Source organism: Rhamphochromis longiceps, linkage group LG11 (genome assembly GCF_057381845.1).
Source record: "Rhamphochromis longiceps isolate RC_006_pf linkage group LG11, R_longiceps_female_GT1.1, whole genome shotgun sequence".
Lineage (NCBI taxonomy): Eukaryota > Metazoa > Chordata > Actinopteri > Cichliformes > Cichlidae > Rhamphochromis > Rhamphochromis longiceps.
The window spans coordinates 33795463-33823384 of record NC_140567.1 but is presented as its reverse complement, the minus strand read 5'-3'; the positions used below and the strand labels follow the sequence as shown (position 1 = coordinate 33823384).

Sequence of the window (27922 nt, the reverse complement as noted above, 5' to 3'; positions counted from 1 at the left end):
TTCAGTTTTAGTTAACCAAGCCAACACGAATGCAATAAAATAATTTTAGTTCAACTATAAGCATGAATGTACTTATTAAATTACTAATTACTATTAGATTATTCTGTTATTATATGTTACCTTATATATGTAATCAAAGTAGTTGAAGTATGATACTGCTGTAGATCATATTATACCCTTTAATATAGAGTGTGTGAGCTGTATGTAGTATAGTTCTCGTTATACTTTTGAGTTAACAGAACATATTCACATATTAGTTTATTAGATAAGTGTGCATCACTCTGTATCCTTGATCTGCTGTGAATGTATTACATGCTTAATTGTTGAATCATGAAGAGAAGCTTGTAAGCAGGAGACTCTGTGTCTAAGACAGGGGAGATAGACAGACCACATTCCATACCCCCACCTTACAGAAAGCAGAGAAACAACTGCCGAGGTCATAACTTAGGCGCTGTAACAGAGAAAGAATGTGATGTTTTGGCTTTTACGACTAGATGGGGGCCACTAGAGACTATAAAAAGCTGAGCAACCCGTCACCATTTTGAGACTTGCTGTGACCCTCTTCAGGCATGTCTCCCCATCATGATGGTCCTTATGCTCTTAAGTGTTGAATTGTATGGAAATAAATTATTGTTGATTGAGCATAAATACACCGAGTATTGTCCTTCCTTCAGCCCAAAGATTCAAAGAATTGGGAGATTTCAACAACTTGGTGCCGTGTGACCCGGATCTTTGGTGTGCTGAGGAGGTGCAGATTTGGCCTTTGGTGAGATCGTGAGGCGAGGTGAACAGAGGACCGGTCCAAATATAAAAAGGTAAGCACAGCCTGTTGTATTATAAATACCAAATGTGCATATTGGGCTTTCCAAATTAATCTGTTCACTGAGTTACATGTATTTTCACAGTAAATTTGTCGGTGTCTGGTTTTTGGCGCGAGATACTAACAACATAAGTTGAGGCTGAATTCCAGTGTGTTAAATAAACTGCTTCTACCGAGAAACTAATAAGATACTACGTTGAGCTACTTGCAGCCACTTTACCTTCCACATTTAATTTTGTCTAATACTGGCCTCTGTAGCAATAGTACATTAAAATTTCTTCTGAAGACGCGGCCATTAGTTCAGTACATTGAAGTCGAGGTTTGAAGTTTGTTTATGGTGTCAGTTACGTCCTGGCTCTTGCCGGCTATGAAATAGAAGTTGATTTAAGGAAAAGCAGATGCTGGCTCACGGTGCAGTTGAACGCTGGCAACGCGAGAGCGAAACACGTCCGTAGGTTTGGTTTATGATACGGCCGTGTTCCGGTGGTGCGGCCGTGAAGTGCAGTAGTGGTTGGTGCTAGTTTTAGTACATTGGATAGAGGTTTGATGGTGGTTTGTGGCGTCAGTCGAGTTTTAAGGGCTGCGGTCATAAAACAAAGTAAAATTTTACTTGCCAAGAAGTACATAGAGCAAAACCTGGTTTATGATGTCAGGTATAACTTCGGGGATGCAAGCATCACTTTTATGATGCGACTTTGCCCCGTTGTGGCGGTCATAAGCGCAGAGAAAGGGGTATTTTGGTCTATGGTGCAGTGTGCTTTAAGAAGATCTAATAGTTGAGCTCAGAGGTTTCTGTGTAAAATTCCCGCTGAGGAAAAGTGTTGTGTGTGTGTGTGTGAAGGCGCGCTCTGAGTGAGTGTGTGCGAAGCTGCGAAGCGCGCTCTGGGTGCTGTCTTGTGTGTAAAGCGCGCTCTAGGTGTTGTTTTGAGTGTGAGTGAGGCGCGCTCTGAGTGTGTTTTTTGTGAGTGTGAAGCGTGAACACAGTGACGGTTGATGTGTTTGATTAGGAGGACGCTAGAGCAAAGACACATTTTAGGATCAAAGGTTGATGCCTAGTGTACCTGTGGAAACTAATTTTGTTCATGGTTTGGCAACCCCCCTGTCTGTAGACGTGCAGGCAGGTTAAGTGCCGAGGTGGCGACTTGGGAACTGAGGACTCCCGCATTAGCTACGGAAATAACACTGGAACGGCCGTGTAATCACGGGTTCACATTTATTCCGGACTAGAACAAGACACATTTTGCGAACAAAGGTTGAGTCTAGATTAGTAAAGAAATATAAAAAGGTTGAATTCCTCGTTTCAGTGGTTGAAATTGTTGTGTGCCTGTCCCCTGACGAGTGTGAAATTAAATAAAGAGGGAATTTGGAGCCACATAGAGATAGACGGGCATAATTGGGTGTATTACTCTATGGTGTAATAAAAATTAAAAAATTAAAAAGAGAAATAGTAAGAGGTGTGTAGTGGAGAATTATGACGCTGTCAAGGTAGGCGTGTTGCCTGCTTATCTGTTTAACAGTGATGAAAATGAAATTAAATAAATCTCTTAGTGTGTTAATACAGGAAGCTGCGGACCTGGACCAACTGCCCCCACAAGCACAGCGGCCGAAGCAAAATTATAGGTAATGGGAACCACACCCAGCACGAATCAGCAGCTGTGAAACAGACAGCAGCAAGGAGAGAATTAGAGGAGGAATTAAGAGAAGTTTTTAACACATAAAATTGGGGCCAACGGACTTGTGGAGGTTGGGAAGGCGTCCGGAGCATCACAACAAAAGGTGAAACAAAAACACACAAGCAGAGAAATCTGAGAGAAAGGCTCCTTTTAAGGTAACGCCTAGTTTGAGAAAAGATAAAATTAACCTGCCTGCCTACAAATGCACACACACGCAATGAAGAAACAGCTTACACTCATGAACACGTGAAGATTTTCCAGCAAGGCTAAAGCAGCGAAACTTAACATACACCTGTTGTTAAAGGATAAATACATTACTGACAAATAAACTCTCTGGGTTGCAGGACAACAATTTAACTTCAAAGAAAAAGACACTGGTCTGACCAACCAGTGAAGACATGACAAATTTAGGGGTTAAAAGATTCAAATTGTGACATGTTTTCTGCTGATTGGTTGATACAAGTGATTACTGAATGAAAGAAAATTCCATTTTTGGGCTTTTAAACATGATCTTAAGAATTTTAATATGTACCTGTGTTGTCCTGTCAGCTTGGTGGGTCATGAGTGGATTATATGGTGAGAAAAAAAAAAAACACAAAAGGGGGGAGAGAAGGCTGACACAGGGCCTGCCCCGTTGTTTCTCCCCTCTCTGAATAACACAGCCAACACAACATCATTTTCCTGTTCGTTTGCTTTTGTTTTTGTCTGTTTTTGTTTTGTTTTTGTTTTTCTCTATATATATTTAATTACAGGCTGCTTTGCCGGCCCTGAAAGCCGAGGCTGACTGGACTCCTGCTCTCCCCTATACGTGACACTGACCAAATGCTGTAACAGCTGGACCCACAACAACGACCTGAAAATGTCAACAGACCTGCAGGAATGTGATCTCATGCAGCCGAGACGGAGAGCACTAAACCTAAGGCCCGTTTCACTACACGGGGAAATTCCCAGACTGAGTCAGCTGACAGAGCTGTGACGAGACGCCCGCCAAGCCCGAAGGAAAAGTAAGGCCGAGCAAAAGAATGCTGACCTTGATAACTCTGCATTTACACTGTGCAGGACAGTGATGGACCAACACGGAGGATCGGGCAGCAAAAAGGGCGTGACCGGGACAGGAGGAGTAACTGAGGTCAGAAGGCACCTCAGAATGGACAAAAAACACAGGAGAAGATGCAGGTTTCACCTGCGGTGAGCATGGACACTGGAGAAAGGACTGCCCCAATTGGGGTCAGAACCAGGATGGACAGAACTTCGAGCAGCAGCAGCAATGGTCGCAAACAGACTGAAAAGGAGGAGGGCAGGACCCCAGGGCATGCTTCAGGCCGTGGTTTACCCAGAACATCAGAACAGGAAAGTGATGAACGAACACACACACACACACACACACACACACACACACACACACACACACACACACACACACACACACAGATTCAGAATGAAGTGAAATACACACATGAATACACGTGCACTCGTTGAGTGAGTGAGAAATGACACACACACACACACACACACACACACGCTGATGCAATGAAGAATGCTTTGCTTATGCTGATATGCAAAATGCTGCACACAAACATCCCAATGCATAATTTTTATGAGGAGCCATTGATTACCATTGATTACTTAGAATGTGTTATATGTCACCCAGAGGGCATTTATGTAGATTTTAGGAATAAGGTCTAAAACGGTTTGGTTATGAAAACAATGTCTGTGCGTGATGTCTGTTTATGGCTCAAGGCCTTGACTGAATTCTTTGCTGTGCTTCACACAGCCCTGATGAGGAACAGTGGCACAGAGTGAAAATGATGAATTAATAGTGTAAGTTTTAGGTCGGAGTACGGCATTTTCTGTGATTGAGATTAATTCAAGGAGGAACAAAAGGTGTTACGGCACCTGAGGTTCTCATTCCCACACAATATTGTCCCGGCAGGAAGCAAAATGTTCCTGTGAATTTCTGGTTGATTGTTTGGTTTTAGCTTAGCGCTAGCTTGATGTTATCAGTGAGCTTTGGCTTGTGTGCTTTCTCGTAAGCGAGAGAGGGATAGTTTTATGCTTGGACATGTCTGCAACGGGCCCTAGTTTGTGTTATTTTAGTAGTATTTTGTTGGTTATGTCTGTTTTCGTTTTTGTTACAGTGCACTGAGATAAGAAAATCTGAGAGGTGTGATCCACCGGTGGTGATATGTTGATATTTTGTGAGTTCATGATTTAACAATCAGCTCTTTAAACCAGGCCTGAAAGATTGAAATTTAAAGCGCTATGAAATATTCTTACAAAAACAGTTGCAAAGTGTGTTTCTCCATGATTGTAATTGGCTTGGGAGAAATTCACTTATATGGGACACTGATCACATGAGAAGTCCTTAGTCTAAAAAGGATTGCAGCGGGTCAATCCAGAATAAAAGAACAAAGAATTGTTTTCCTTTTAAAATGATGACGTCATCTTGCTGGTGATGGAGGCTCGAATAGGTTGCGCGGGAGACTCCATTATCAGCAACATCTGGTATGAATGTGTGTGGAGGTATGCATGTGAATGGACTGTGATGGACTGACGACTAAAAGTTTTGACTGACTTGATACTGAGACAATGACTGCACCCACTTTAGGATTAGTAAATGCCAATAAACAATTCACCCAGCCGGCAAGAGAAGGGTGGATGCTTCGCTTTGTTTTGTTTTTTCAGGAGCAGGAGGATAAGAGAGACTGGAGGAGGAGACTGTGGCTTCACATGAGAGTGTGGAACTGCAGACTTAACTCTTGGGTTGGTAATGCTGAGTTACTGTTGTTTGCATTAAGAAAACTGTGCTATAGTAGCTGTGTTTGGATTAAGGTATTGTGTTATATTATTGGGAATGCCAAATGCTACAGTGGAGAAAACTATTGAGATCACTCATGACTGGAATATGTTACTATTAACCATAGCAGGCCACTGTAAAAAGTCAATTAAATTTTATAGAGGAAAATCGCCAAAACTTTAACAATACCTATGAATGACTTGCCACATTCAGAATAGAGACATGCAATAATAAACATTGGTCCACGTGATTTAGGTTCTCACTTGAAATAGTAAGTTATTAAATGTAGAATATAATTGACAGGGACATTTGATAGGATGTGGTACTGCAAAAGAACAAGAGCAAAGTAGAGAAAAGAAAAACCTATTGTGTTTAGTTTGGATGAATTCAACTTAAAATGTACCATTACACTCAGAGGATCAATATGAAATAAAACATATGCAAAATTTGTATGAAGTACATGACTGATAACTGTTCTGTCCTGAGCTTTTGTTTTTATAGCACCCACTTGACCACACCAACAGTTTCTCGCCACCAACAGGGGGTATTTGCAAAGAATAGGGAGGAATATCATCAAAACTGGGAAAGGTAAGCCCCGAAGGGGGTGATAACACCATAACTTTCACTTATGGTCAAATTCTCAAAATTTGACCCCAAACTTGAAAATTCTTCAAACATTTAGAGACAGAGTGGATAAACATAATGTCGCAAACCACATAAGGATGGAGCATTTGAATCAATAAGATGGTGGAATAACACGCAGTAAAATGTGAATCATGTTGATTATGTTTATTCCAGTGTGCAGAGGAGTCAATTCCCTTCACAAAGTTTATAAATTCACTTGAACCAAAATTAGGAGCACCCGGTGCTGCAAGAGTTAATAGTCACAATACCCAAGGATAAGCACAAGAGCATGACTGATATGATGGGACTGGGATTTTGCTACACTTAATTATTGCAGACACAACTAAAACTATAACTGAAACTAATCATAACTAAACTAAACTAGCAAACAATTGGTAAAAACTGATTAAAACTGATATAAAATTGAAAATCTGAAGTCGAAGCTAAATAAAAATAAAAACTAATGAAAATTGCAAAACTATTACAACCCTGGTCCAGACTAAGATGGCGTTGGACATCTTCAGGGGAGAAAAGGGTTGGTGTGACCAAGGTGTGGTTTGGCTTGTTGTATGTACATTTCAAAATGTTACAGCTCTGGATGGACCAGTTACCAGGGCATGGAAGGACGACAGACTTTATTACATGAGGAGAAGGGAAATTTCCGGGATTGAGGATCCTCTGGGATGACAAGGCTGGAGCAACGGCACTCGAGAGAAGAATTTCTGATACTTTCTGAGATATGATGTCACTAACCTTCTCTTTTTATTGTCTAGCTCCAATGAATTGACACATGGGAGTGTGTCAAAAAGGGGGAGTTGAGTCCGAACATCAAACAATGGTTTTATGAACATCTTATGATGTAATTTGAGTGTTTAATAATTTAGCTATGGTAAAACTTAAGCTTATAATGTGTTAGACTTAGAAAGGGTTCACTAATTTTTGATTTCTTTTACACACACATAGATTATGATTAGAATAGGTCCTGAACATAATATTTTAAACCAAATTTGAATCATTAGAACAACAATGGATAACAATATTAGATTATCAAGGCTAGGGAGAGAGGTGTTTTGATTTTCTGTCTCTTGCAGAGAAAGGAACAGACACCAGACGGGGACACGGCGGTGACCCCAAAACACACAGATCCTTGTTTGAAATCGGGGCAGAATAATCCCCAGAACTGTGCAATGACTAAAGGGTGGTCTAACCCCGGAGGTCGAAGAAAGAAGCTGAGAATCACCCAACTGGAAGACACTGGTAGCTGCAGCAATAAAAATAAAGGTTAAAAGCTCCTTAGACAGAGGTTCTAGTCTAAGTACGTTTGAAAGGTATAAGGTGGCATTAAAAAGGAGGGAAAACTGGAGCACCAAAATAAAGCTGTGGGAGAATTGGGGAGTGATGGGAGTGTCATCTGTAACTGCTGTTATGGTCGTAAGTCTAACTTTGCTTGCATCTGAACTGCGTGAACACAGAGGTCATCCCCCATATGGTCCACCCGTTAAAGGGGGACAGAGGGCCTCAGGATCAAGAAGAACTGGACCTTGCAATGCTGGAGTGCATGTTATAAGTGATCTCTTTTAAGAGATCAAAAGGGGGAATTATTAGATTATTCTGTTATTATATGTTACCTTATATATGTAATCAAAGTAGTTGAAGTATGATACTGCTGTAGATCATATTATACCCTTTAATATAGAGTGTGTGAGCTGTATGTAGTTTAGTTCTCGTTATACTTTTGAGTTAACGGAACATATTCACATATTAGTTCATTAGATAAATGTGCATCACTCTGTATCCTTGATCTGCTGTGAATGTATTACATGCTTAATTGTTGAATCATGAAGAGAAGCTTGTAAGCAGGAGACTCTGTGTCTAAGACAGGGGAGATAGACAGACCACATTCCATACCCCCACCTTACAGAAAGCAGAGAAACAACTGCCGAGGTCATAACTTAGGCGCTGTAACAGAGAAAGAATGTGATGTTTTGGCTTTTACGACTAGATGGGGGCCACTAGAGACTATAAAAAGCTGAGCAACCCGTCACCATTTTGAGACTTGCTGTGACCCTCTTCAGGCATGTCTCCCCATCATGATGGTCCTTATGCTCTTAAGTGTTGAATTGTATGGAAATAAATGATTGTTGATTGAGCATAAATACACCGAGTATTGTCCTTCCTTCAGCCTAAAGATTCAAAGAATTGGGAGATTTCAACATTACACAAAATAAGTTTAACAGCAACAAATATAAATCCTAAATATATGTTGTCAATGGTACGGTAACTTTTATTTTCCCCGATGAGAAATTGATTTGCAATATGTCCATACAGAGAGACTGGAACATGTTATAGGCATCAAGGATTCTGCCCTTAATTGGTTTAAATCCTACCTTTCGGGTAGGACTTTCTCTGTCATGATGGGCTGCTACTCGTCCGCCGCTGCCCCAGTTTACTGTGGAGTACCACAGAGGTCTGTGCTGGGCCCGCTAATGTTTGCCTTGTACATGCTACCCCTGGGTTCTATCTTTGACAAATATCAGATCTCCTACCACTGTTAGAATCAGAATCAGAAAGGGTTTTATTGCCAAATGTTGAGCAGGTTTACAACATTAGGAAATTGCTGTGGTGCTTCAGTGCAAACATACTGTCATAAATTACGCTTAAATAGACATGAAAAAATAAATAAATAAATAAATAAATAAATAAGAATAAGAATTAAAAGTGCTAAGTAGATAGATATGTACATGAGTGCAGGTGGTGATCAGTGCCAAACATGGAATGATGCAGTGAACACAGCGTAGGGTCATGTGTTAGTGGTGGGAACAGTCATACGGTTATTGTTCATGTGTCCAACAGCAGAGGGGAAGAAACTGTTCTTATGGCGAGAGGTTCTGGTGCGAATGGACCGGAGCCTCCTGCCTGGGGGGAGCAGGTCAAACAGACTGTGTCCAGGGTGAGAAGGGTCAGCTGAGATCCGAGCTGCACGCCCCAGTGTCCTGGAGGTGTACAGGTCCTGCAGAGATGGAGTCTGCAGCCAATCACCTTCTCAGCAGAGCGCACAACACGCTGCAGTCTCTGTTTGTCCCTGATAGTGGCTCCAGCGTACCACACGGTGATGGAGGAGGTGAGGATGGACTCGATGATTGCAGTGTAGAATTGCATCATCGTCCGTGTTGGCAGGTTGAATTTCTTCAGCTGCCTCAGGAAGTACATTCTCTGCTGGGCTTTCTTGATGACGGAGGTGATGGTGGGCTCCCACTTCAGGTCCTGGGTGATGGTGGTACCCAGGAAGCGGAATGAGTCCACAGAGGTGATGGGGGTGTCAGTCAGGATGATGGGGGGGGGGAGTGGGGCTGTGTGCTTCCTGAAGTCCACAATAATCTCCACTGTCTTCTGGGCATTCAGCACCAGGTTGTTGTGGCTGCACCAGGACACCAGACGTTCAACCTCCCTCCTGTAGGCAGACTCATCCCCGTCCGAGATGAGTCCAATAACGTCCAATTATCCTGACGACATTCAAATCTGTTTCCAATTGTCTGATGACCTGCCAGCTTCATTGAGCCTGACTGCTTGAAAGAGGTTACAGAGTGGCTGTCAGCTAATTCTCTCATTTTAAATGAGAAGAAAGCTGAGCTTATGGTGTTTGAAAGTCACACTCCATGAGACCAGCTAGCTGCACGATTTGGTCCCTTTGCTTGCTTTCTTACAGATACTGTAAGTAATCTAGGTGTTTGCCTGGATAGTTCATTTAAGCTGGATAAACAGGTTTCCTCAATGGTTAAATCTGGCCTTTTCCAGTTGCGCCAAATTTCCAAGGTCAAAGTGTCTATACTCCCAGCCGTTCTTTATGATCATCTGGTCAGTTACTTCTGGCCCAGCGCAGGCACCATCTGAAGACTAGGGGTAGGGGTGGGCGATATAAACGATATACGATAGAAACGATATAAATTTGGCCAACAATAGAGATTTTGACTATACCGCTCTATAGCGATAGCGCATGTTGATGATGTCATCAAGCTGCGCCTGTTTTGGTCGAAAGCATCGCAGTGGCTACAACAATCATCATCTGCAAATTATGCCGGGCGACAGTCATAGCAAAGAGATGAAGCACTTTTGAAATATGGGAAAAGCCAAAAACTGCGCTTCCTCCACTTCCGTAACATTGATTCATTAATGTTGAATTCTCTCGCAGCTGCTCTATGTTGCAGTATATTAATAACTAACCTTGTATTGTGGATGAATGAGCTCAGTTGTTCTCCTGACTGAAGTTTGGCCCGTGTATAGCATCCTGCTATGTGATTGCATTTGTCGTAATCGTAAGTACTCAAACAATAGTATGTACAATATATACAGGATAGCAGCATAATATAATGACAGTGACGGTATGGAATAGGTTCAATTGTTTTTGTGCTTATTTACTACGGTGATAGCTCTGGGAAAGAAGCTATCCCTGAATCTGTTTGTCCTGGTTTTATGTGACCTGTACCGTCGGCCTGACGGTAATAGTTCAAACAGTTGGTTGCTGGGGTGAGAGTGGTCCTTGATGATATTGCCAGCTCTGCTGAGGTACCGAGAGTTTGCAGTGACCTCCAGGCTGGGCAGAGAGCAGCCAGTGATCTTCTGGGCTGTGTTGATGACCCTCTGCAGTACTTTCCTGTCTGCAGCTGAGCACCCTGCATACCATGTTGTTATGCCGTACGTTATGATGCTCTCTATGGTGGCTCTGTAAAATGTCACCAGCAGCCTCTCCTCCAGGTTGTTCCTCCTGAGCACTCTCAGAAAGTGGAGACGCTGCTGGGCCTTTTTAACCACCGCTGTAGTATTTGCAGTCCAGGAGAGGTCATCAGATATCTGCACGCCCAGAAACCTCATGGAGTGTACCCTCTCCACACAGCTCCCGTGAATGTAAAGTGGGGCCGGGTCTGCTCTGCCCTTCCTGAAGTCCAAGATAAGTTCTTTAGTTTTCGTGGTGTTCAGTTGGAGGTTGTTAACTGAACACCACTCAGTCAGTCTGTTGACCTCATCTCTGTAGTCCGACTCATCCCCCCTTGAGATGAGTCCAACCACTGTGGTGTCATCCGCGAACTTTATGATGGTGTTTGAGAGATGGGTAGGGGAGCAGTCGGATGTGTAGAGCGTAAACAGGAGGGGACTCAAAACACATCCTTGTGGAGACCCGGTGCTGAGTGTGATGGTGCTGGACCGGTGGGGGCCGAGTCTGACAGACTGTGGTCTATTTGTCAGGAAGTCCTTGATCCAGAGGCAGATGGGGGTGGAGAGTCCCAGGTGAGACAGTTTCTGGACCAGGGTCTCCGGGATGATATGATTGAATGCTGAGCTGAAGTCCAGAAAGAGCATTCTCACATAGCTTCCTCGGTGCTCCAGGTGACTCAGCGCAGTGTGGAGCGCTATGGTGATAGCGTCCTCGGTGGAACGATTTGTCCTGTAGGCAAATTGGTGGGGGTCCAGAGTGGGAGGCAGACCGGCCCTGATGTGCTGACAGACCAGTCTCTCAAAGCACTTCATCACTACAGGCGTAAGTGCAACAGGCCTGTAGTCATTTGGGCTGGCCACAGCTGTCTTCTTGGCGATGGGGATGATGGTGGAGGTTTTGAGGCAGGGCGGGACGGTGTTTGATGACAAGGAAAGGTTGAAGATTTTAGTGAAGACTCCGGTCAGTTCGTCAGCACATGCTCTGAGAACCTTTCCATGTATTCCATCAGGACCTGCCGCCTTCCTGGGATTCACTGACCTTGGAACACACCTCACTTGGTGCTCCCTAAGTGTTAGTGTGCCAGTGCTGGGGGCGGGTGGAAGTGGTGTGGCAGCTGAGGGCTTGGTCGTCTCAAAGCGGGCGAAGAAACGGTTTAGATCCTCAGCCAGTGAGGCATCAGTCCTAGATGTTGCCTGGTTATTGCTTCTGTAGTTGGTAATGTGATTGATCCCCTGCCACATTTTTCTGGGGTCGTTGTCAGCAAAGTGATCTTCAATCCTCCTCCTATAGGCAGCCTTAGCTTTCCTGATGCCTCTACTCAGGTCTGCCCTGGCCGCCCTATACGCAGCCCTGTCCCCTGACTTGAAGGCAGTGTTGCGGCTTTTTAGGAGGGATTGCACTTCGCTATTCATCCAGGGTTTTTGATTTGGAAACACCCTGACCCTTTTGTTGACGGTGACATTGTCAACACAGTTCCTGATGTACGAGAGTACAGTGTCCGTGTACTCCTGGAGGTTGTGGCTGGAGAATAAATCCCATACAGTTGTTGAGAAGCAGTCCTGCAGTTGAGAAAGGGCTCCTTCAGGCCAGGTTTTTATTGTCTTTGTCTGGGGCTTTGTTTTTCTCAGCAGGGGGGTGTAGGTGGGGGTGAGGGACATGCAGAGGTGGTCAGATCCAGCCAGGTGGGGGAGGGGTGTCGCTCTGAAAGCATGCCTGATGTTTGAATAGACATGGTCCAAAGTGTGTTCTCCTCTCGTAGCAAAGTCCACGAACTGGACAAATTTAGGAAGCACAGTCTTTAGGCACGCTTTGTTAAAGTCGCCGGCGACAATAAAAACCCCATCGGGGTGGGCAAGCTGTTGTTTGTTTATGGTGTTGAGCAAGAGGCTGAGAGCCGTGCTAACGTTAGCATCCGGCGGTATATAAACAGCTATCACAATAACTACTGTAAACTCCCTCGGGATGTAAAAAGGTCTGCACGAGACTGCCAGAACCTCCAAATCAGGAGAACAGTGTGTGTGAATGATCCTGCTGTTACAACACCACTCGTTATGCACGTAAACACATAGCCCCCCTCCTCTGCTTTTACCTGAGTTGCTGTTTCTGTCATGCCGGTGTAGCGTGCGGCCTGCTAACTCGACTGCAGCGTCGGGAATCAGCGGGTGAAGCCACGTCTCCGTAATAAGAATAATGCTGCAGTTACGTGCAAAGCTTGTGTTGGCTATCTGTAGCTCCAATTCGTCAAGTTTGTGGGTGATGGATCTGGCGTTCGATAGGAAAAGGCTCGGAAGTGCCAGTAAGCACAACCAGAATTCATACATAAGGCACACTCTCGATTTTTGAGAAAATTAAAGGATTTTAAGTGTGCCTTATAGTGTGGAAAATATGTTATACAGAAGAAAAGAATATATCGCAATATATATCGTTACCGCACGTGCTTCAAATTATATCGCGATATGAATTTTAGGCCATATTGCCCAGCCCTAACTAGGGGTGATCGTGCTTTTGCCTCTGTAGCATCAAACCTCTGGAATAGTCTTCCTTAGGGATGGGTATCGTCTAGGTTTTATCCGATACCGGTGCCAAACCGGTACTTTTGAAACGGTGCCGGTGCTTAAACGGTGCTCAAACCGGTGCTTAAAGAATGGAGAACACAAAATTAGTCCAAAAACCTCATATTCAGCTGGTTTTTTGTAAAAAGATAACAATGTTAGCCTTTTCTGCAGCTATGGGGCATATATGGTATCACTCTTGGATGGAAGCAGTGCTTAAACAATGGAAAAACACAAATTTTGTCCAAAAACCTCTCATGTTTAACTGTTTTCCACTTTTTCTTTGGTCATTTTAGCCTTTTTGGCCAGGGTGAAGGGAGTATCTGCCATCAAACAAGAAGACAGCCGCATGTAACTATGATGATGTTTGCTAGTTCACCTTACATGCATTAATGCAATAACGTGGTTAGCCTACTCAACGTAAATTACACACAAACAACATTTAGCTACTCACTCAGAGAAGAACGGCTGCTGCTGCTGCTGCCATCATCATCCATCATCATTTCTGCTACACTGGCAGGGCTAGGGGCCAGGATTCTACTCTTCGGGTTTTTGGGGGATGTTGCTAACTCCGGGTCCGATAACAGGCACCACACCCATAGTAGATGTGCACGGTGTGAGGTCTCGCAGCAAGCTATCAAATACGGCGCATTTCTCGGCTTTTAAAAAAAACGCTATGCGTCGGCAGGTGTTTCATCGGATTTGAGGTGTTACCTCCTTTGACAGTATCACAGTATCAGCTTAAAGCACTTGTTGCAGGCTGCTGAGTTTGCATCTTTTGCTGTGAAGTACAGCCATACTTTTGACCGCTTCGCCTTGGGCATTTTTAATCTGTAGCTCTGCTCTAAAAGAACGTACGTACCTGGACCCGCCTACTATCCTCGGAAACGTAAAATGATTGGCTAGAATCTAAAGTGTATCACAGCTCAGGAAAAAAAAAGCACGGAAATAAAGCACCGAAATGTGCGCTGCTTTTCGGTCTGGTTACTACCGTTTATGTGCCATCATGGCACCGGATACCGGTACCCATCCCTAGTCTTCCTGCTACCATTCGTGCCTCTGACTCTATTTAATCCTTTAGAGGATTAAATGGCTTTTCCGACTTGCTCATTAATTGCTGTATCGCTACTCATTTCTCTGGATAATCATGATTTCTCCCTATCTCTACTTACTAATGCTTTGGTTTGTTTCTCTATTTTACCTTGTTTTAATGACTTACTGTTCAGTGTCATTTACTGTGTTATTTTCATTTACCGTTATTCCTTACTGTGAAGCACTTTGGTGTACCCCTGGTTTTAAATGTGCTATATAAATAAAATTGTATTGTATCATTGTTTTATATTGTTATTATTGTTTTACATTGTTTCTTTTTAAAGGCATTTTTATATTGTTAAGCACTTTGTGCAGCATCGTCTGTCTGGAAATGTGCTATATAAATAAATTTGACCCTGACCTAATAACCGGCTCAGAGGACAATACAAATTTTCAAGGTAGCACATAACTTTTCATGAACCACCAAATCACTAGAAGTCCTCTATAATCTATGAGGCTGTGCTGTGAGATGCTATCAGTAGCACTAAAGGAAAACACTATGAACATGACTGTAGGAAGGACACTATAAAACTATACTATGAGCTATTATTAGCAGTGCTGACGAAAATGCTGTGAACATTTCTAAGGAGACACAATAAATTAAGAAACAATACTATGAGTTTCTACTAGCAATACTAACGAAAAAGGTTAAGCACCAAGAGTCACCACATGAGCTAGGGCTCGAGCTCAAAGTCACAAAAGGGAAGTGGGGGGTCCTATGAGGGAGTCTTAGAGCTGTCCATGATGAGGACTGACCAATGACGATCTTGAGTCTGAACAAATGACTGCTTTTAATGGCCTCATGTCTTCTACCCACTGAACAGCTAATAGTATTGTGTGCATTTCAGCAGTGTATAGGGAGTGCAGAATTATTAGGTAAGTTGTATTTTTGAGGAATAATTTTATTATTGAACAACAACCATGTTCTCAATGAACCCAAAAAACTCATTAATATCAAAGCTGAATGTTTTTGGAAGTAGTTTTTAGTTTTAGCTATTTTAGGGGGATATCTGTGTGTGCAGGTGACTATTACTGTGCATAATTATTAGGCAACTTAACAAAAAACAAATATATACCCATTTCAATTATTTATTTTTACCAGTGAAACCAATATAACATCTCCACATTCACAAATATACATTTCTGACATTCAAAAACAAAACAAAAACAAATCAGCGACCAACATAGCCACCTTTCTTTGCAAGGACACTCAAAAGCCTGCCATCCATGGATCCTGTCAGTGTTTTGATCTGTTCACCATCAACATTGCGTGCAGCAGCAACCACAGCCTCCCAGACACTGTTCAGAGAGGTGTACTGTTTTCCCTCCTTGTAAATCTCACATTTGATGATGGACCACAGGTTCTCAATGGGGTTCAGATCAGGTGAACAAGGTGGCCATGTCATTAGTTTTTCTTCTTTTATACCCTTTCTTGCCAGCCACGCTGTGGAGTACTTGGACGCGTGTGATGGAGCATTGTCCTGCATGAAAATCATGTTTTTCTTGAAGGATGCAGACTTCTTCCTGTACCACTGCTTGAAGAAGGTGTCTTCCAGAAACTGGCAGTAGGACTGGGAGTTGAGCTCGACTCCATCCTCAACCCGAAAAGGCCCCACAAGCTCATCTTTGATGATACCAGCCCAAACCAGTACTCCACCTCCACCTTGCTGGCGTCTGAGTCGGACTGGAGCTCTCTGCCCTTTACCAATCCAGCCACGGGCCCATCCATCTGGCCCATCAAGACTCACTCTCATTTCATCAGTCCATAAAACCTTAGAAAAATCAGTCTTGAGATGTTTCTTGGCCCAGTCTTGACGTTTCAGCTTGTGTGTCTTGTTCAGTGGTGGTCGTCTTTCAGCCTTTCTTACCTTGGCCATGTCTCTGAGTATTGCACACCTTGTGCTTTTGGGCACTCCAGTGATGGTGCAGCTCTGAAATATGGCCAAACTGGTGGCAAGTGGCATCTTGGCAGCTGCACGCTTGACTTTTCTCAGTTCATGGGCAGTTATTTTGCGCCTTGGTTTTTCCACATGCTTCTTGCGACTCTGTTGACTATTTTGAATGAAACGCTTGATTGTTCGATGATCACGCTTCAGAAGCTTTGCAATTTTGAGACTGCTGCATCCCTCTGCAAGATATCTCACTATTTTTGACTTTTCTGAGCCTGTCAATTCCTTCTTTTGACCCATTTTGCCAAAGGAAAGGACGTTGCCTAATAATTAATTAATAATTCTGCACTCCCTGTATACTGAAAGTCCATCATTGATCCTTTTCCCCATTTCAACCACAAACTCCGGGATCACAACTGCTACACCAGTTTGACTGGCTGCATTCTTTGATGCATCTGTATATATTTGAACATATCAATGTAAGCCTGTACTGTATGAGAGTTTAAAATAAATGCCCTATCCTTATTCTTCTTGTCCAATAATGTGAATTTAGGAATTATACATAGAGGTATTGCTGGTAATGGCACTCTTTGACCGATGTCTAACTGATCCAGTTCAAATTAACCAACCCAGTGTATATGGCCCTCAAAGACTTCCTATCTGCTCCCCAGTCCCTCCCAACTAAACACCTTATTATTTTTAAATCTTTTTTTACATTTATCCAACACTTTCTGAATGTGTACACCCCATGTTACCCTTTCATCAAACCACAGCTTCAAACTTACATTTACTCACTCTAATTCTTGACCATATAACTTAAGCTTGACATCCTCACCAACTCTTTTCCTTGTAAAAAACAAAAAACAAAACAAAAAAAAAACATTGTCTTGTCCTTATCAACTGAGAATTTAAAACCAGACTTATATCACAACTCTTCAACTTTTCCAATTGCTCCCTGCAGTTTCTTTACAATATACTCTACATTTTCCCTCTCTTCCATATTGCTCCATCATCAGCAAAAAGCAAAAGCCCTATCCCACCCTCTATATCATTAAAAACATCATTTATCATTAAAATAACTAAGAACATAACACTACGCTCCCTTGAGGTGTATCGTTTTCGACTGGAAACCTCTCAGAGTAAGCCTTTCCAGTCCTCACTTGTATTTGTCTTCCCTTTAAAAAGAAAAAAAACAACAACCTCATTTTGATTTATTTTTACATTAATCTTTCATTAATCATTTGCTCCATTACTTTACAGATATTTGATGTTAAAGTTATAGGCCTGTAATTTCCTGAGTTTGTATCATCCTTCCCTGGTTTACTACCACTGCCTCCTTCCAGCTTTGCAGCTTTTGAAGACAGTGAGCTCTGGGGCCTGTTCTTCGTACGTCGCTTACTACATCCAAGATCAAATGACACATCCAAGACCAAACCATCGCGCTAACCGTGAGCTCGCTAATCCGGTTCCCCGAACACGCCTGCTGTTGACGATTAGTACAGCTGGACGCAGTAATGTGACATCACTGGGTGTCGTAAAAGGGGCTACGCATCGATAGTAGAAACATTGATCGGCAACCCGCTGATTGGTCGGCGAAAATGTCGAAGGGGCGTGCTCGGTATTTTCCGGCAGCAGAGCAAGAACTCATGAGTGAGGGATTTCAGGAGTTTCAGAGTTTAATTAAAACGCAAGAGAACACTGCAAAGGCTGCAGAAGCAAGGAGAGAGGGCTGGCAGAAAGTTGCTGACAAATCAAACTCGTAGGTAATTTAATAATAATACTAATAATAATGGATTGGGTTCATATAGCGCTTTCCAAGGCACCCAAAGCGCTTTACGATACCACTATTCATTCACTCCCACATTCACACACTGGTGGAGGCAGCTACGGTTGTAGCCAGGCTGCCATATCGCGCCATCGGCCCCTCTGGCCAACACCAGTAGGCGGTAGGGTAGATCTATCATATGACACTATATTGTCCAATATCATATGGCATTATATTATATTATAATATGTTATATTATATCCCCTTTCACATTAGAGCCACAACAGGACCCACAAGAACATGGGAACAAGTAAAAGTGGAATACAGGAGTATTCTACAGAATGGTAATATTTATCTCTTAGATTGCTTTTCGTCTCTTGGCAAGGTAATACTGGCCTGTAATACTCTGTTAGTTTGTTCATAACAGCAACCAAGAAAAGGGCAGAGGAAAAAAAGACAGGTGGTGGTCCTGCACCCCCTCGTCAACAAGTTGGTTAAGTAAATAATACCCTCACGGGAATATCGATATCTCTCAATGAGCACACTGTCGCGCTGAGCTAAAGGATCCTGTCTATCCCGCAATATACGCGGAATTCTGAGGACTCTCCTTATCAATCTTGCACCTTCCGCAATGGGTGGCTCGCGTATACGGACAGGACATGGCTGCGACAGGCTTCCCAAATCCACCTTCGCTTTTATAGCCGTGGTCTCTCATCTTGAGTACACGAAGTAATTTACAATTACTACTCTGAAATATGAATTACATCTGTAATAATCACATACATGTAATAGAATGTTAATAGTACATTTCCCTTTTTTAGGAAATGACCTGTATGTATCTGTGTGACATCAATAAAAGGATCAAGTGCTGCATTATCTTTAGTTACATTGATGTTATTTATTTATGGTACAACAGTGGTGGAATATCGCTGTTGCTTTCGTATAAATGAAGCGGACATACCTGCGTGGCCGCGATCTAATCCTGTTTACATAAAGTAAACCTGCTCCCGAGCAGGTTTACGCTTACGGCTCTGTTGCTATGACAGCAAGTCCCGTATGAGCTTCGGGGAACCGAACGATCCGGGATCACGCGAAATCGTCAACAATCTAATCCAGCTAACTTACTTAGCGAGGTACGAAGAACAGGCCCCTGGTCTTAAATCCCCATAGACACAGGTGTTGCCAATCCAAGTAGACAAGGTGGAAACACTGGTACAATGGAAAAACCAGCACTCACCCGGACCATGACAGGGTCGTTGTGATTGGGTTTCTTTTTATTACTGTCTTTTTTGCTGAAAAAAGTGAAGTGAACTGAATTTCCACAGCTAGCCATGAGCGTGACACTGATAATGTCCTTCTGAGGAGGGAGGCTTTCTATACAATCACTTGGAGGTCTGTATTTTGATTTGAAAGCTGTTGAATGAAATAATAACTAAATTCACAGAAAAACAATAATGCAGTTCTTCATGAAAAGTAGTTTTTATTTGATCGAAAAAAAAACATCATAAACACTCACAGAACCAGAGAATTTCTCATCGTAACATGGTTGAACCAAACCTTTTAAAAAAACCAGTAGAATATTTCATCACATCATTTTAACTATGTGTAAAGTTCTCTGCAGCAACAAAGCAGCAGCTTCTTGCTCTGACCTTTATTTATTTTAAAGGTAGTGTTGCACGCATTGCGAGTTCTTGGGTTACTGACAGTTACAGAACTGAGGACCTGCTGCATCTACATGAAAGTCCAGTCAGTTAGTCGCATGAGGCACTGGAGGAAAACTGTATAATATAATTTTTGTTTGTATTGTTCACTTTGCACTCCTCAGGATTAGAATCGTGTTTCCACTCTTTCCCAAATGCAGTCGCATTCTTGCAAAACGTTCCTTTCGGGCATTGTGGTCACGATGCTGAACCTGTTCCTGGAGATCTCCTGCAGCTCCTTGATCAGTCCCTCCACAGATGGACTCGGCCAAGTTTTGTTTTCGTCACTTATAAGAATGTATGTCTGTCTCTTGATCAGCTCCAGTCGCTCCAGGTGTCGCAGCTTGTTGAGGAACAGCAGGTCTCTTGTTGGTTCCTCACGGTGGAAGCTACAGAAGACAAGACAGGGAAAAAAACGTCAGCTCTAGTTGCGTGTTGGCAACGATAGACCCATAATGGGAACTTGTTGACACGATTTTCTGTAGTGTTTCAGTTGTACTTAAATGGTAAATGGTAAATGGCCTGCATTTGTATAGCGCTTTTCTAGTCCATAGGACCCCAAAGCGCTTTACACTACATTCAGTCATTCACCCATTCATTAAGAAATCAAGACAGAGAAAAGCTTCATTTGCAGCAAAATGTAAATGACGACACTTTTTTCAAGTGAGATGATTTGATGCTGCAGGTCACACATAAACCATCAAATGGAACTTTTACTTTGTAATAGTAATATAAATAAAAATCTGCTGGGCATACCGTATCCTAAGAGTCTTGAGTTGAGGAAACAGTGTAGGAAGCTGTTTGCAGAGACTATCAGCATAGCGGTTCTGATCTATGTCCAGATGCTCAACTTGCTTGAGTTGAGATGCAATGGAGCTCATCTGGCACATGCATATGGATGTTCGCAGTGTCAGACTGGTCACCTGGGATGGAAGGTCTTCCGTATAAGAGGGAAGAAAAGTCCCTCCTATAAGGAAAGAAACGACAGGACAGAAGTTACAGAAAACAGTTTTGGCCTGGAGCTTCACACAGCTTCACTTAAAAAACAAACAAAAAAAAAGGATGCATGCAAGACAACAGATTTTTGCTTACTACACACACTTACACACATTACAAAGATTAAATGCATGTTTTGACTCACCAATGATTGAGAGTGATTCCAGCTGTTGCAGATGACTGAGCCAGGAATAGAGGTTGCACTGCAGACCATCCCAGGGGTACCTGTAGTGGACAGCAAGCGACTTGAGTGAAGTCAGACCCCTCAGCGCGTCCTCCGACAGGATGATTTCTGTGTAACTGACCAACTCCAAAGAGATCAGTTCTGGGCCGCCGTACTCTCCTACAGGATAAAAGAGGTGGTTAGCTAAACATTTAGTCTCTGTCAGTTAAGTTTAGCATAGTCACACAATACTGCACAACAGGCTGTGTGCTCACAATACTAATCAGAATAATAATTCCTAAGGAAATTATGTGGGTTACAGTTGGTCTAAGATAGTAACAGTAATAGACTAAACCAATTAAATAATACAATATATTACAAGAAATAGCACTAATATATACAAATCGCTCAATTATAAACATCAAGAATATTACAGAGGTGAAATATATATAATAATGCAGCATGTGTGCAGCTCAACTGACTTCAATATGATGGGTTTTGTTCCAATATTAAGGCATAATGTCAAGAAAATATTGTATTTTCTTGATGAAAAGCTCTTGTCAAAGGTGTAAAAAGTGACTGTATTGGTTCTGATGCTTGCAAGTGTAAAATATAATCAGGAGACTGGCTTACCTGGGTTTTCTGGGTCCAATGGGTAGAAGTAGTTGTTGGGCAGTGGCACTGGTGGCTCCCCTTTCATTCCCCAGGATAAGTGTTTGAGTTTCTTCAGTCTTAGCAGCAGGTTGTGGAAGATGCAAGAGGGCACTGGCCTCATCCTCTCAAGCCTTTCACTTTCCTGCTGGTGGAACAGCAAGTACTCCAGGTTAACCAAGCGTGACACGCTGTTAATGAACGCCACAGTGTCGTCGCAGGACATCTGAATGTCGCAGACGCTGAGGTGAGTCAACCGCTCGGCTAGTTGCTGACTCTGACACTGCACCAGTAACGGCCCAACCCAGGTGGCGTTTCGTACCCCAAGACTCGTCAGGTTGGGGAATTCACACAGGTTGTCTAAGTATTTCATCTTGTAATATCGCCGTTCCCTCACACAGACAATGGTGTTGAGTGATGGGAGGGACTTGCTGAGGATTTTCCAATCTTTGGGTCGTAAATGTCGCACTGTGGCACGGCTGACCCCACGGCACTGCACGGTGTCCCAGAATCCAGATGTGTAGCGGGGAAAGTTGGAGAGTCCTGCTGTATAATCCTTCCACAGGGACGGGTGGTCGATGAGATCTCTGAAGTGTCTGCAGCAGAGGCGGGCTGTGTGCTTTTCCTCAGTGTTCAAGTAGCCGAACACCAAAACCCAAACTTCAGGTGGCAGATATGGTAGCTCCTGGACCTTCATGTTGACTGTTTGAGCCATTGCACCTCAATTCCTTACACAAATTCAACCAATGCAGAGGCCGCAGACCTACAATTAATAGTCCTTTGTCCCTGAGTAATCACACTGATTCGCTGAAATGTGAATTTAAAGAAGCTTGTTGAGGTGAAATTTGCTTGTGCCTGTGAGTCACTGAAAACAAGGCCTCCTTGTATTCATCTCCAAACAAATAAATTAATCTCTGACTCAGTCTGGCTTCATGAAACGTGGATATAAAAAGTCATTATTACAATCCTAGATTATTTTCACAAAGCATTTCATGCACACGTTAATTCCCTACAGCCAGCCAAAAAGAAACAAATGAAGGATAATCTGAGATGTGTTTTAACAGAAAAACCACTTTCACTCCCAAAATTACTTAAAACAGGTCAGTAAAGATCTATCCATACTTTAAATGCTTAACTTGACGAAAACAGCATTGCAGTACATCTAACCAGCAGAGATGCTACAACAGGTAAACTTGAACTACACAGCAAATTATAGTTTGTGGCAGAGAATAATCCTTACCTTGCAGGAGTTTCTGAAAAGTAAGAAGCAGATGAAGAAGCTCTTCCAGCCTGCACACACACTGGGCCAAAGCAGAGTGACCATCCCTGGTCTGTGACCCTTTAAAAGCTTGCTGGTACTTAATTAACATATGACTTTGTCAATAAAATAATCCCTGTATATCCTCCTATTTGTCTGCTGTTGACATCATCAGTCAAGTGGGGTGTGTCAACGACTCCTTTTACACCTCAACAACTCTCGATAGGTCAATCAAACGTGCTTGAGGCTGAAGCTCATCACTCCATTGTTGTGTTCCAGACTGCTTGATCACATCACTTACATGTCTCCACACCCCACTCACTGTTTCATGTTCTTTTTCTTTCTCATATGTAACTGAAAACCCACCATGACATATTGCTGTTGTATATGTTCGTACAGAATTCCTGTGTAAAACGTCTAAACTAGCACACTTAGCAAACAACACCAGTCACACTGAGCCACACATTTTGTCCCTTTTTCTTAGCTAAATACCCATATGGAAAAGAAATAGTAAAAACTTATATGTGATTACTCATGAAAGTGGCCACTTTCTCATTACTTTCATATATTGTTTTAGCAAGTATCCAAAACATACAAGTTTCATTATATAATTTTCAAGGGATCTTATATCTGTTTTCACTCTTATAGACAGATACAAGCTGTATAAGATTTATATGCATCTTTTCCATATGGGTAGAAATCAAAGTAAAGAATATTTTCAATGTTTCAATTAAAAGAGTTTATTTCAAGCTTGTATTAACTGAATGTTCTACAGCACCAAAGGTTTTGTAATAGTTACACAGATCTTATCTGCAGTCCATCACTGTATATCTGCTAACTCAGATACCAGCAAACTTTAACATTAAAAAAAAAATAAAAATATGTTTTTAGCACAATTTATTTTTTCAGCAGTCTAAAATCTGCATGGAGCCACATAAACATGTGACTATTCTGCAGTAGGTTATTTGTTTATGCACTTTAACTGTATCCATGATCCCTTACAAAAACACTCCAATTATAGTAAGAACTGATCTAATCTTTAGATGATAAATTTCTTCCAAATCCTTTTGTAGCAGCTAGAGCGGGGGTGTCCAACTAGATTCCCCGAGAGCTACTGTCCTGCAGCTTTTAGACGCATCCCTACTCCAACACAGCTGAATCAGATGATGGGAATACATCTTCAGCGTGCCATCAAGTTTGGCAAAGGCTTGATAACGAGGTAGCATTTGATTCAGGTGTGTAGCTCTCGAGGACTGCAAAAAGCTACACACTGTTCTACAAATTAAAGGACAGGGCCCTGTTTCAGGAAGCCGGTTTAGAAAACTCAGAGTGAAAAACGATACGCAGGGTTGAGTAACCCCGAACTGTCCAACTCGGAATATTCGGTTTCAGAAAGGCTGATAACAAGTAGTTCAGTCAACGCGGAGTTGCTTTAACCCCAAGTGAAGCGCGCGGACGAGGATACATAAAGCCCTGATCAGTGGAGCACAGATTAAGTGAGTCACCATGGAGACGGAGGGAAAGAAGGCGCGGTCAATGTATTTTACAGCGCTTGAGGCCGAAATTCTGATGGCAGCATATGCCGATAACATGCAAATTCTGCGGAAAAAAGTAACACAGCGACAGCTGCAAAAGAAAGTGAGCATGCATGGCAAAACATAGCCGACAGAGTCAATGCGTGAGTGTTAATTTAAACATTGATCTAGGGATTTCCACCCATTTAACACGTTATTTTATCATATGTTATTTTATTTGTTATTTTATACATTTTATTTTGTGACGTGATGTGAGCGCAGGTGCAACCCAACAGGCCCCAAACGTTCCTGGCAGCAAGTAAAAATGAAATATAAAAATATAGTCCAAACAGGTAAGGTGTAATTGTATTATGAGCCATAGTGCTTGGTCTGTTTGTCCGATGTAAATCAATTGCAGTTAGAGGCTACATTAATTTTCTGTCTGTAAGCACTTATTGAAATTATCTGAGCACATTACAAGTACATATTTGCTTACTCTGTATGCTCAAATGTGGCCCGTTATAGCCAACAGAAAAAAAGCGGAGGCCCGAAAAACAGGTGGGGGTCCTCCACCACCACCACTCACAGAGGCTGAGCAGTTGGCCCTCAGCCAAAACAGTGGGCGCCCTGTGGCCGAAGGCATCTCTGCGGGGACATCCTCTGAGTCAATAACCCCGCAAGACACAAGTGCCTACATAGGGGGTAAATTCAAAATAATACATGATGTGCATACATCCTTTCTTCACAGTCACCTTTGCAGTGCTACTCATTCATTTGATAAACTCTTTACCATAATGGATTATTTTGTAGTGAAGTTATTTTCCGACTGATTTTGCCTTCCCTCAGTCTTGGTTGTCTTTGAGAGCATAATGACAATGAAGTGTAAGGTGATTGGTATGTTTGTTAATTGCCATTTGGTCCCTTGTAAGTTATAAGTGACCTGTATAAACCTCATATTCTATCAGTTGATGGTGGTGGTGTACTGCATCTGGTGCAGCCTCCTGTTGAGCCAGACCAACATGCAGTTGTGAGTAATACTCCACAGATTATATGAGTTTACAGTAGAACAGCAATGTTGTTTATTTCTTTACTACAGGAAAATAATGAAGAAACATTGACAGCTGTTACAGAGGAGGAAGCAACAGAGACACTTTATGAGGTTTACATCTTTTAATACTTTGTGTACAGGAAATACAGGCGACCAATAAAGCCAGTTGAACAAAAAATCTGTTTATTCTTCTTTCAACATGTTGAGATGATGGGTCAAAAGAAATGATTGTGACATATGGTGTCTCTGACTGCGCTTCCATCTTGTATGTCCGTGGGAGGGTCAGGATGTTCATGGTTTGGATCACTGCTGATGTTTGGTTCAGAAGGACAGTGTTCTCCTCTAATTGTGGCAATGTTGTGAAGAATCACACATGCCACAATAATGTCACATGCCCTTTCTGGGGTGACCCTGAGTCTTTGCAGGCACTGGAACCGGGCCTTAAGCATTCCGATAGTCATTTCAACTCTGGCTCTTGTCCTGCAATTAGCCAGATTATATCGCTGCTGTGGGCCCGGTTCAGGGTCAGGGTAAGGGGTAAGCAAATAGGGTAAACATGGATACCCCCTATCACCAAGCAAGTAGCCAGTGAACTCTCCTAAGACAGAAGGATACACTTCAGTTCAAATGTCCCTGAAGCAATTGGTCTTTATATATTTTACAGTATTCTCAACTCACCATGTCCAAATTTTGTGCTCAGTGTACATTCACGGAATATTTGTGAGTCATGGACAGAGCCTGGCCACTTGGCTTCCACATTTGTGATAATGTTGGCAGCATCACATATGATCTTCACAGTGCAGAGAACACAAATTAGCATCCATTACTATAATGAAATAATTTGTTAGTTTGAAATGCTACAGGGAACTATGTACCTGTACATTAATGCTGTGGAAAGACTTCCTGTTCACATAGTCTCCTTCATTTACTGAAGGAGCAATGATTGGAATGTGAGTGCCATCTGTACAGCCAATCACGCCTGGGAACCCTGAAAATAAATGTGCAATTTAAGTAGTAGTCCAAGTATCACCACATCATGAATTAAGTTCTGTTCATCCTGATACCTGCAATTTTGTGGCATCCCTCTTTGATAAATCTTGTGGGTCTGTGACCGGGGAACACCACAGACGAGTGCAGGAGACGTTTCAGTGCAACTGTAACATTCCTGACTGCCCGACAGACGGTAGCCTTGGAAACGTGCTCAGCGTCACCAATATTATACAGAAAGCTCCCGTTTGCAAAAAACCGAAGTGCAATACAAATAATATGTACAGAACTGAGAGCATGTCCGCGATGTGTCGCATGCGTAATATATGGCCTGAGGATGTTATTCAAATAAATTATAGATTGTGCTGAGAAACGGTAACGTTCACACAGGAAATCATCAGGAAATGATAAAATGTCCAAACGCGCTCTGATCACTCTCTCCCGGCGGAGAGCTCTGCGGAGAATTTGGGCTTCACGATCTACTGGCTCTTCAAGGAAGTGGCACGCCATGTCTGACACTTCCTACAGTCAGGTTTCCGACAAAGGGGCGGAGACAGTCAGGGTTAGTTGTAGTAAACCTGCTAGGGGGCAGGTTAGCTTCACGGAGTGTGTCGTCATAGTGACTCACTCAGGCTGCAGCTGAACTCGCTTTGTGAAACCGAAAACCCAGAGTTTTCGTTAACTCAGGGTATACTTACTCAGTTTTTCCACTAAACCGGCTTCCTGAAACAGGGCCCAGAAGTGCATGTGAGAAAACCAACTTTAATCTGCCAATCTTTGTACAGACAATAAAGTCTGTCCAAGGATAACCAGCAACAGGCCATAAACACAGGCCATAAATACCAGAAAATTCAACCCTTGGATTTGCTTTTCAATTAGTATTTCTAAAGACTCTTGTGTGTTGTAAGAATTCCTAGGCAATGCAAATAAAGTGATTAATGACAAAAGTAACTTGAAAAAAAAAATCAACAAAAGAGTTGATAACAACAAAAATAAAAACAAACAAAAATAAAAACATGGGTAAACATACACAAGGAGAACAGACAGAGATAAGCAATAAGGTGGAGACCATATGCACCAGTGAATGGACACAGATGAAAACAACTGAAAGTTGAAAACAATCGTTAACAACCTTTAACACCTTCAACAGCTCCACTCTCATTAGTGTCACAAGAAAACAAGTGGAAACAGACACACAAAGAGACTTCTTACATAAACAACAGAGTGTCACACTAACAGAATAACCTAAACTAAGTAAAATAATGTGAATGATCATGATCACAATTATCTGGCTAATATATTGATCTGAACAACAACAATCTAATTTAGATTTATTTTCAAAGACTTTATTTCTGAACCTTATAGAATGTAATTCAATAAGAGGCTCTGAGTTATTTGTGATGTGGCTAAAATCAATATTTTTCACGCAAGTCTGCCTTAAGCTGAACATCCCGCGAGATTTTGCTGTTTTCTAATAGGTTATTTTTCCAGTGTCCAATCATAAATATTTTAGTGGCTGCAGATTTTTAGCATTTTATAATTCATATCAGAGAAGCTCAAAACTGTTCAAATTGCTCTCCAGGGCATGGATGCTTGATTTCAGCAATTTCCTGCTTCAAACCCACATTCACATAAGGCTGAAGGTTGGAAAGTAATAGTTGTTGGCAGCAGAGGCTGCAGGC

General features: G+C 42.3%; 2 protein-coding genes and 1 long non-coding RNA gene across 3 annotated transcripts in view; 1 reads left to right on the top strand and 2 right to left on the bottom strand.

Moving 5' to 3' along the window:
* The window catches only part of LOC146659639 (uncharacterized), a 31906-nt gene extending 9151 nt beyond the window's left edge, over positions 1–22755 (bottom strand). The window contains exon 1 of the mRNA XM_085421911.1: positions 22674–22755. The gene's annotated coding sequence lies outside the window, so the exon portion shown is untranslated. The remainder of the gene's footprint in view (positions 1–22673) is intronic.
* LOC146659641 (uncharacterized) lies at positions 550–8070 on the top strand. Its single transcript, XR_014913818.1, has 3 exons — positions 550–918; positions 2160–5256; positions 7006–8070. It is a non-coding gene; the product is annotated as an uncharacterized LOC146659641 (long non-coding RNA).
* Positions 19443–22243, bottom strand: LOC146659640 (uncharacterized). The gene is made up of 4 exons (XM_085421909.1): positions 21416–22243; positions 20765–20962; positions 20380–20590; positions 19443–20012 (listed from the first exon to the last, which is right to left on the bottom strand). Exons 1-4 carry the CDS (start codon positions 22146–22148, stop codon positions 19751–19753), a joined length of 1404 nt encoding a protein of 467 aa, XP_085278035.1. The 5' UTR covers positions 22149–22243; the 3' UTR covers positions 19443–19750.
* Positions 22756–27922: the final 5167 nt, after the last annotated feature.